At 42.8% G+C, this 11,077-nt stretch overlaps 1 protein-coding gene across 9 annotated transcripts in view; it reads right to left on the bottom strand.

Moving 5' to 3' along the window:
* CUX2 (cut like homeobox 2) overlaps positions 1-11,077 on the bottom strand; it is a 377,819-nt gene that overhangs the window by 45,945 nt on the left and 320,797 nt on the right. For all 9 annotated transcript variants that reach the window (XM_027857392.1, XM_027857397.1, XM_027857393.1 and 6 more), the window contains 2 exons: positions 10,496-10,619; positions 2,397-2,473 (listed from right to left, as the gene is read on the bottom strand). In XM_027857392.1, the coding sequence (XP_027713193.1) occupies positions 2,397-2,473; positions 10,496-10,619 (201 nt within the window). The remainder of the gene's footprint in view (positions 1-2,396; positions 2,474-10,495; positions 10,620-11,077) is intronic.

The following is an 11,077-nucleotide window of genomic DNA, read 5'->3' on the forward strand; positions in this document are numbered from 1 at the left end:
CAATGATCAATCCATCCACCAATCTATCCATCCATCTGTTATCCATCCACCAATCCATCCATCCATCCATCCATTCATCTAACCATCTAATCCATCCATCCATCCATCCATCCATCCATGTAGCCATTCATCGATCTATACACACACACTCACACACTTCTCTTATTAGGAAACCTCATCATTTTGCAGGATGGAATTGGCCTTGGTACTCACACTTCCTCATAATGCTCTTGCCCCTCTAACTAGAAGGCACAGCCATGAACACCCAAACCTCCATCTAAGTAGGGGGCCCAGGAAGGCCATCCCCTCCTTCATTTCCCAGCTGGCTGTCCTAGTTCTGGACTTCTCTACCGTGTTTCCACCCAGGTAACCGTGTTTCCACCCAGGTACCTTCTCAAACCTCCTCCCCTCCTACTTTTCAGCTTTCTTCTGTGTATTCTCTTCCTCCATTAGATTAGAAGCTCCTTGAGGGTGGAGACTCTTTCTTTTTTGTGTTTGTATCCCCAGCACTTAGCACAGGTGCCTAATAAATGTTTGTTGACTGACTGACTTTCCTCTGAGTCTAGGTGCTGGGCCAGCTTTTTTATATGTAGACCTGGTGTTGGGAAAGAGCAGAATAAACTAACCTCAAGCTATGTCATCGAGGCTAAGCAGCTGGCATAGTGGACAGAGAGTTGTCCTCTAAGCCAGGAAGTCCTGGGTTCAAGTCCTGCTACATTCTGGCTGTATGACTGTAAGCAAGTCATTTAAACTCTCAGAGCTCTAGATCGGTGAAGTCAAAGTCAAATAGAAATGGTGCCAGTAAACCAGTTATAAAGATCCCTGAGGGCTACGTATATTGCCTTAGAAAACCACATACAAACATTATCTGTGTTCTTCTTTATTTTTATTTATTTTGTTAAATATTTCCCAATTGCATTTTAATCTGGTTCTGGCTGCACTTGGGAGTTCTGTGGGTCACCCTGTGTTTGACCTCCCTGCTCTGAACAGCTCCTTAAGACGAGAAGCTGAAGAGAAGGTTCTGACCTGCATTGGTGGAGAGACTTTCCTTCCCTGGGAGTTCCCAATACCAATCAGATCACAAGTTCAGTTCCTATTTCCCATCTTGGTTGTAGCATACGAATGTATGTCTCAATTGGGAAGGCAGCAAGGGGGCATAGTGGGTACTGGGTCAGCCTAGGAACCACAGATATAGGGTCGAAAGGTGGTCATCTAGTCTTCATTTTACAGATGAGGAAACTGAGGTTCAGAGAAGGATCATGGGATGACAGAACTAGATCTAAAAGGGACCTCAGAGACCATTTAGCACAAATGTCTTATTTTATAGATTGGGAAACTGAGGCACAGAGAGGTTCAGTGACTGACCCAGAGCCTCTCATGTAGTAAATAGTACAGTTGGGATTTAAACAAATCCAGAGTTCTTCCCCCTGTATGACGCTGTGTTGTTCCATTTTCCATGAGAGTAGGAAACACTTTTCTTGAGCACACATGGGCTCCTGCCTTGCTTGGGATTAATCATTAGAAGTTTGTAGAAGAGTTATTTCCATTGGTGCCTTTATCAAGGAATCTTCTATTTGACCTAGACACAGGGGACCCCTTGTTAGAGGGGAGCCTTTAATATCAAAGATACTAACTAGCATTTTTACGGTGCTTCATGGTTTGCAAATGATCGCGTGTGTCATTTTATCCTCATAACAACCTTGGGAAGAAGGTGGTGCTATTAATACGCTCATTTTACAGATAAGCAAACTGAGGCTGAAGGAGGGTAAGTGACTTGCCCAGGGTCACAGAGCTAGCAAGTATTTGATCCCAGGTCTTCCTGACCCCAGGTCTATCCCTTTCACCACTCTGCCAGCTTTAGAGGGGCATCGTGATTATGCCCGGTCAAATGCTTGGGTTCAAGTCTCTCCTTTGGCACAGGCTAGCTGAGTGACCCTTGGGTAAGTCACTCTCTTTGTCACCAGGCGTCGCCCTAAGACTACAGATTACAGAAGAATTACCCGTCTGCATTGGGAGAGGTAATTTCTTTGCTTGGAGTCCCTTACATCAGTGAAATCACAGGTCCAACAAAAATGATATTCTATACGTGTAGAGAAAAGTAACATGGTGGAGAGAGCTGCCCATGGAGTCAGGAGTCAGGAAAGAGCTAGGCTGAAGTCCTTCCTGCCTCTGACCCACGCTGGCCCCTCTGGAATACTGAGAGGTACTGAGGGGTGGCTAGTCTGTGTCCACGGAGGGAGTTCCCGCACCTAGAGTCCCGCACACTGCAGAATCCCTGGAATGGGACACATTTTTATGTCTTTCCTACACGGTCCCAGCTTTGGAGCTCCAGCTCACTCCTCCAGCCCGGGGCCCTGGGGTCTGAATGGGGACCCTGATGTGAACTCTTCAAGTACCTGAATGTAGAATCTTGATCTTTTCTTCTGCTTCTCCCAGTCTAGCGGCCAAAGTGATTTGTGCTTCCTGTAGGCCCCTGTGGAGAGACCAGTCCTGGTTCAGATGGGTTTGAGCTACCCAGGGCCAAGGTCACTGTAGAGGCCAATGGCCGCCTTGCCTCTGACATTGCACCTAAACTGCCTCTTTGCAAATTTTCATCCACTGCTTCCTGTTTGGCCCTTGGGGGCCAAATCCCTTCTCCACATGACAGACCTTTACATTCTGGATGACAGCTAACATGGCCCCCCGAGACCTCTCTTCTCCACACTAAACATTCCCAGTTCCTTCAAATGAATTAAATAATAACAATAATGATCATGAATAGTTAACTCATTATAATAACGACCATTAGGAATGATTTTATTAATGATATTAATACTTGAGAATAATAGCCAATGAAAATCAATAATAATGATGATGACGTCTATACTGGGCTTTAAGGTATCTGAAAAGTACTTTATATATAATATATAATTATACATAAATATGAATATGTTATATAAAATATTATATAAACATGATTTAGAAATACAGACAATATATAAATATCATATATATATCATATATATTATCTCATTTGATCCTCCCAATCCTGTGAAGTAACTGGCATTGTTAACCTGATTTTATAGTTTGGGAAACTGAGATTGAGAGAGGAAGGAAGGGAAGGAGCATGTATTAAGTGCTTAGTATATGCCCAGTTCATTTGATCCTCACAACAACCCTGCCAGGCAGGTGCTATTATTCTCCCCATTTTACAGATGAGGAACCCAAGGCAAACAGAGGTCAAGTGACTTGCTCCGGGTCATATAGCTATTAATTGTCTGAGGCAGGATTTGAACTCCGGTCTTCCTGACTCTAAGCAAAGCCCTCTATCTGTTGTACCAGCTTACAAAGAGATACTGACCTTATCATCCTGGTTGTTCATCCACCACTACCTAAATTTTGTTGTCTAGACCCGAACCAACATTCCAGATGTGGTCTGCCTAAGTTAGGGGACAGTGGGGCAACAAAATCTCTTTATTCCCAGGAGCTATGTGTCCCTTAATAATAAGCCCATCTCTCTGCCCCATGCTCTGAAAAAGGGCAGGGACTTTGTGAGGCTCCCATGAGCTTCCTGATGCCCTCGGGGATAGGAGACTCCCTGGCCTGCTTTGGCCCAGCCCGGCCTCGGGCACTGCCTGTCCCTGGCTGGTGACCTCGCCATCCTCCACCTCATTTCCATTGGTTTGCTCTGTTACCTTTTTACTGCATACTTAAGACTATAATTCAGAAGTTATGCTACCAAATTTATGTGCTTATTATGGGCCCACCATTCGGGATGCCCCAGTTAAGGTGCTGTCAGCATTTCCATTATAAACCTCTATATAACTGGGTTTATAGCCCTGACTATAAAAACCTCTCTCCAGGCTGGAGTTGGGCACCTTGGAGCTCAGCCCAGAAGAAAATATCTCTGTAAAATTTGTGCTGGAAAGAGAGAGGGAGGGAGGGAAGAAAGGAGGACAGGAGAGAGAGAAAGAAGGAGAGAGAGACAGAGAGACAGAGAGAGACAGAGAAACAGAGGGAGAGACAGAGAGAGAGGGAAGAAGAGAGGGAGAAAGAAACAGAGGGACAGATAGACGGGGAGAGACAGGGAGAGAGAAAGAGAGACAGAGAAAGGGAGGGAGGGAGGGGGGAAAGGAGAGAGAGAGACACACACACACACACACACAAAGAGACAGAGAGAGAAGGAAGAAAGGAGGAAGGAAAGAAGGGAGGGAGGAAGAAACCAGAGGGACAGATAGATAGGGGGAGAAACACAGTGAGAGAGAGAGAGAAAGAGAAAGAAAGACATGGGGGGGGAGGGAGGGAGGGAGGGGTGGAGGGAGGGAGAGAGAGAGAGAGAAAGAGAGAGAGAGAAGGAGAGAGAGAAAGAGAAGCAGAGAGAGAAACAGAGAGACTGAAGTGGGGAGGGAGGGAGAGACAGGGAGACAAAGGCAGAGAGAGACAGGCAGACAGACAGACCACAGGCAGAGAGTCAGAGCCAGAGGATCCTGGGGTGATTCTGGAGTTGGACGAGCACAGATAAAATTGGGCCAGGCCGATAATCGGATTCTTAAGTAGCTGGGCAGGTTTCTCACTGGCTGAAAAGAGCAATGCACCATTGTCTCATGTGAAGGTCCTCTGGTGAGCGGCTGGTTTCTTTACCCAAGGAGGACAGGGCTTGAAGTACAGAGCAGCTAAGGTGGTGCATGTGGCTGGAGCGCTGGGCTTGGGATCAGGAAAGACCTGAGTTCAAATCCCACCTCAGAGAACAAACTAGCTGTGTGACCCTGGGTACATCATTTAATCTCCATGAGCCTCAGTTTCTCATCTATAAAATGGGGATTATAATAGCACCTACTTCATGGGGTTCTTATGAGGCAAGGATGGGATGTAATACACAGAGCACTATGTAAGCCTTAGGGTGTGACACACACATTTGCTATTACAGTTACTACAGGTAGAAGGAGGGTCTAAGAAACTTTTCAGAGGCTTTTAAAGGCTAGGATCTGATAAGGTGCCTGTGGCTGGGGGCCCTGAGTCTCCAAGGGAGATAGACTAGAATAAGAAAAGAGAGGACTTCATTGTATCCTTGGTGTAAGGGCACCCAGTAGATGCTTAATAAATGATCACTGATTATTGAATGACTGGAGAAGGGATTGGCCTTTGTTCTTCCTGATCCCAGAGGGCAGCACCAGGAGCAGCCTCCCTGCATTTCAAGTGGAGGTTGAGAAATCCTTCTTAACCAGCAGAGCTGCATAGAAGTGAGGGGGGGCTCGAGAGATAGCAAGATCCCCCTCACTGTCCTCCCCCTCATCAAGGGAAGACTGGAGGAGCCCTTGTTCTGAAGAGGAAAGTCTTGTCCAGTTATGGCTTAGAGTAACTGGCCACCGAGTACCTGCCAACATCATAGAATATTAGTGTAGAAAGGGACCTGAGGGACCGTCCTTTGTATTTCCATTCCCAGTTCTTGTTACAGTGTTTGGCATACAGTAAGCACTTAATAAATAATCATTCATTCATCTAGTGGTTCTCAAAGTGTGGTTCACAGACCCTTGGAGGGCCTTCCCCAAGACCCTTTCAGGGGGTCTTTGAAGTCAAAACTATTTTCATCATAATACTAAGATGCTTAAATTTCTAACATGGTAAATACCAACAGATATAAACTACATAAACAAAAGCTCTTTGGTGGGGGTCCTTGATAATTTCTGGACGTGTAAAGGAGTCTCGAGACTGAAAACTTTGGAACTATTGATCTAGATCTAGACTAAATCTCTTATTTACAGAGGAGGGAGGAAACCAACTTTAGTATCAGAAGATATGGGTTCAAATCCAGATTCTGCTGTGTTACTGGGTTGTTGACCCTGGACAAGTCACTTAACCTGTCTGTGCCTCCGTCTCCTCAATTGTAAAAGTGGGAAGGGATGACAACGGCAACTTCTACAGTCACATGACAAAGGGTTTTCTTCATACATGGAAGCCCAAGCAAGACTTAACCCATTTTACATATAAGGAACAGAGAAGTTAACTCATTTGCCCAGAGTCACACAGCTGGTCATGTAGGAACTAGGATTTGAACTAGGCGCATCTGACTTTAAGACTTTTAATTCTCTCTCTCTCTCTCTCCCTTTCCTTTCTTTTTTATTCTCTCCTTCTTTCCTTCCTTCCTTTATATTTTATCCTCACAACAACCCTGAGAGGTGGGTACTATTATTATCCCCATTTTACAGATGAGAGAACTGAGGCCGAGAGCAATTGACTTCCTCAGGGTCACATAGCTACCAAGTATCTGAGGCAGAATATGAACTTGGGTCTTTCTGATGCCAGGCCCATGCTCTTACCCACTGTGCTCCTCAGCTGCCTCTATAACATCCCTGACAAATGGTCAGGCAGCCTTGATTTAAAGTCCTCCAGCTATGGAGAAGCCATCTTCTTTCAAGGCAGCCCATTCCAGCTTTGATTGTTGGGAACTTTTGTCTGACAGAGAGGCTAAATCTGCCTCTCTTCAGCTTCCATCCATCACCCCTAGTTCTGCCTCTGGGGCCAAAGGGAACAGGCCTTGGGCTGTTTCATTAAGAGAGGCGTCATGGAGTTTGCCCCATCAGGTCAGATGTGGAGTAGGAATATTGTGTTCCCTTCTGGGCACCACATTTTAAGAAGGGCATTGATGGGGAGAAGTAGATGATCTCTAGCAAAGGAAAGATTCTGTATGACTCAGAGGGTATATGCAAGGGTAGTGACCATGGTAGCTAGAATTACAAGGTGATGAATGTCTATGGCAAAGAAGGTATAGCCTAGCATTTAAAAATCCAAAAAATTCAACTCCATTATATATATATGTATATATATGCATACATACATACATATATATATATAATATTAAAATACTCTTCTTAAGGTGTGTCCTAGCATTTACACAATCCAAAAAATTCAACTTTAGAGGACACATAAAAATATTTAATATTCAAATATACTCTCTTCTTAGGCATATCCTAGCATTAACAATCCAAAAAATTCAACTCTATAATATACGTAATAATATTTAATATTCAAACACACACTCTTCTTTACTCATTTAAATTCCATACAACAAACATTTTAAGTACCTAATATGTCTAATAAAATAATCTTATTTTGAAAAAGAAAGAAGGGCATTGATGAACTGGAGGGTGTCCAGAGGAGTGCTACCAGGCTGATGAAGTGCCTTGACTCCATGTTTTATGAGGATCCACTGAGGGAACTGGGCATGTTTACCGTGGAGAAGGGAAATCTCAGGGGACCATGATAGCTGTCAAATGGAAGAGGGAGAAGTCTCATTCTCCTTGACCTTTGGAGGGTAGAACCAGGAGCAGTTGGGGAGAGGGAAGAGGGAGTTGCAAGACGTCTAGGAAAAACCTCCTCCCAAGTGGAGTCTTCTACAATATTTCTGAGAGTGGGTGCTTAGAAAGACTCAGTGTCCTGGTTAAGCCAAGTCCCTAAGGGCAGCATGGATCTCCCTTGGGGGAGAACAGACTTTCAGTGTCTAGAGGCCTTGTTAACCACATTAACGAGACAATTAACAGATTTAGTAGGCTTATTTATTGTTCAAGAAAGAAAAGAGCTTCCTAAAAAACATCTCCCTACTGCAGAAACTACATCCATGAGCTATTACTTTTTTTTTTTTATTTTTTGCTTTTTTTTTTGGTGAGGCAATCAGACTTAAGTGACTTGCCTAGGGTCACACAGTTAGTTAAGTGTCAAGTGTCTGAGGCCAAATTTGAACTCAGGTCCTCCTGACTCCAAGGCTGGAGCTCTATGCACTGCACCACCTAGCTGTCCCAGAGCCGTTACTTTCTTAAAAAATAGTAGGTAAATTCAAGACAAGGAAGTATGGTCCAGTGGGAAAAGCTCCAGGCAAATCAGGAGCCCTGTTCCTGGCTCAGCCATTAACTTGCTGTGTGACCTTGGAATGGTCACTTTACTTCTATAGGCCTGAGTTTTTCCATCAGTAAAATGAGGTACATGACTCCTGCTCTCTTTATCTCATAGGACACTTTCACAGATATGTGGGTTACCAAAATATTGAAAGTGACGAGGATGTGCCCAATCAGGAAAACAACTTTTCAGATAACAGCAACGTGGTGAAGATGATTTGGAAAGACTTAACTGATCAATGCTATGACCTACCATGACTCTGGATGACCCATGATGAAGGATGCTGCTTCACCTCCTGACAGGGGTTGGATGGACTCAAGGTGAAGAGTAAGTACCATGGACACGGACAATGTGGGAATTTATTTTGCTTGATTATGCACATTTGTTATAAGGGACTTTGTTTTTCATTTTCCTTTTTTAATGGGAGTGGGGGAGAGGGATGGAAAATAAATGCTTATTAATAGAAAAATTTTAAATAAAAAAGAGTAACTTGGGTACACAAATGTGAAGGTAATTACTGCTACTATTACTACTACTACTATTTCTACTATTGCGGCGTTTATCAATAGAAAGATTTTTAAATGAAAAAAGAGTAACTTGGGTACACAAATGTGAAGGTAATTACTTTTACTATTACTACTACTACTATTTCTAATATTGTGGCTACTACTACTACTACTACTACTACTACTACTACTACTTAATAAATGCTTATTAATAGAAAGAATTTTAAATGGAAAAAGAGTGACTTGGGTTTACAAATGTGAAGGTAATTACTACTACTATTACTACTACTACTACTACTATTTCTGCTATTACTACTACTACTACTATTACTACCACAGCTACTACTTAATAAATGCTTATTAATAGAAAGAATTTTAAATGAAAAAAGAGTGACTTGGGTTTATAAATGTGAAGGTAATTACTACTATTACTATTATTACTACTGCTATTACTATTACTACTACTACTATTGCTATGACTATGGCTACTACTATAACTACTGCTACTGCCATTTCTATAGCATTTTCTATGTGCTAAGCACTACAATAATAATAATAATGATGATAGTTGTTGTTCAGTCTCTTCATGACCCCATTTGGAGTTTTCTTGGCAAAGATACTGGAGTGGTTTGCCATTTCCTTCTCCAGCTCATTTTATAGATAAGGAAACTGAGGCAAACAGGGCTAAGTGACTAGCCAAATAGCCATATAGTGCTTACTAGGTGCCAGGCAATTTGATCTTTACAACAGTCCTGGAAGGTAGGTGTTATTATGATCCCTACTTTACAGCTGAGGAAACTGAAGCAGACAGAGGTTAAGTGATTTGTCCAGGGTCACACAGCTAGTAAGTATCTGAGGCTGGATTTGAACTCAGGTCTTATTACAAAAATAAAAAATATATATTTTTTTAATTCTTTTTTTCATTTTTTTTTTTTAAATTTTGAGTTCCAAATTCTCTCCCTCCCTCTTGCCCCTCCTCCACCCATTGAGAAGGCAAGAAATGTGATATCAATTATACATGCAAAATCATGCAAAACATAATTCCAAATTAGCAATGTTGCAAAAATAAACCTAAGAAAAATAACGAAATTGGGAAAAAATTATGCTTCAATCTGCACTGAGACTCCACCAATTCTCTCTCTGGATGTGGATAGCATTTTTCATCACGAGTCTTCTGGAATTGTCTTAGATCACTGTATTGATCAGAGTAGCTAAGTCTTTCACAGTTGATCATCCTTACAATGCTGCTGTTACTTAGTACAATGTGCTCCTGGTTCTGTTCACTTCACTTTGCATCAGTTCATGTAAGCCTTCCCAGGTTTTTATAAAACCATCTCCTTCATCATTTCTTATAACACAATAGTATTCCATCACAATCATAGACTACAACTTGTTCTGCAGTTCCTCAGTTGATGGGCATCCCCTCAGTTTTCAATTCTTTGCTACCACAAAAAGAGCTACTATAAATATTTTTGTACAAATAGGTCTTTTTCTGTTTTCTTTGATTTCTTTGGGATACAGACCTGTAGTGGTATTGCTGAATCAAAGGATATGCACAGTTTTATAGCCCTTTAGGCATAGTTCCATATTGCCCTCCAGAATGGTTGGATCAGTTCACAACTCCACCAGCAATGTATTAGTGTCCCAATTTTTCCAAATCCCTTCCAACAGTTTTCATTTGCCTTTTCTGTCATATTAGCCAATCTGATAGGTATGAGATGGTACCTCAGAGTTGTTTTAATTTGCATTTTTCTAATCAATAGTGACTTAGAGCATTTTTATATGATTACAGATAGCTTTGATTTCTTTTTCTAAGAACTACATGTTCATATCCTTTGACCATTTACCAACTGGGGAATGACTCATATTCTTAAAATTTTATACAGTTCTCCATATATTTGAGAAATGAGGAGCTCTTGATTCCAGGCCCAGTGCTCTAACCACTGAGCAACCTTTCTGCCTATTAGTTGGTTGTCCAGGCCTCCTGGATCAATAATCTGCTTCTATGAAAATAGAGACTTTCCTGAGAACCAAGGAGCATCCGCTCTTCCCAGCCCTGACCACTGGGCTCCCCAGCACAAACCTCCCCTGGTCCCCACAAACCCCCTTGACTCACTCACTTTTGTTTCTCTGCCTCATTTCTCTGAAGCAAGGTTTCTGTTAAAAGTGCTTTGTTGGGAATGCCCGGAAGCCTGGGTCCCTCTGACACCGTGAACCCAGCCGGAGTCGTCCCTTCTCTCTGCTCTGGAGGTTAAGAAAAGAAGACAGAAAGACATCACTGGACAGGCATGACAAGTAGAGAAAGCAGCATCCTTCTGTGAGGCTAAAGACCAATAACCCGTGTAAAGAAATTGATTTCCCTAACTTCCCAAATTGATTTCGGCTCCTGAGCCGATACATCCAGCCAACTCTGCTGCTGATCAGCTGCGGTGGCACCCCTTCACGGGAAGGACGGAGGGCGGTGGGGCGGGGCGGCTGCTGGCGTTTAATCTGAAATTCTCAGCTGCCCACATTCACCTGGCCCCAGCGCCAGATCACCCGGAGGGCTGAATGCATCCTTACCTGCCATGTGGCCCTGGGCAAGTCATTTAACCTCTAAATCTCAAGCCGCTTGATATCTTAGTAGATGCTTGTTAACAGAAAGAATTCTAAATTAAAAAAGAGTAACTTGGGTACACAAATGTGAAGGTAATTACTACTAC

The sequence above is a fragment of the Vombatus ursinus genome, unplaced genomic scaffold (assembly GCF_900497805.2).
Source record: "Vombatus ursinus unplaced genomic scaffold, bare-nosed wombat genome assembly UNPS02012122.1, whole genome shotgun sequence".
NCBI classification, from domain to species: Eukaryota; Metazoa; Chordata; class Mammalia; order Diprotodontia; family Vombatidae; genus Vombatus; species Vombatus ursinus.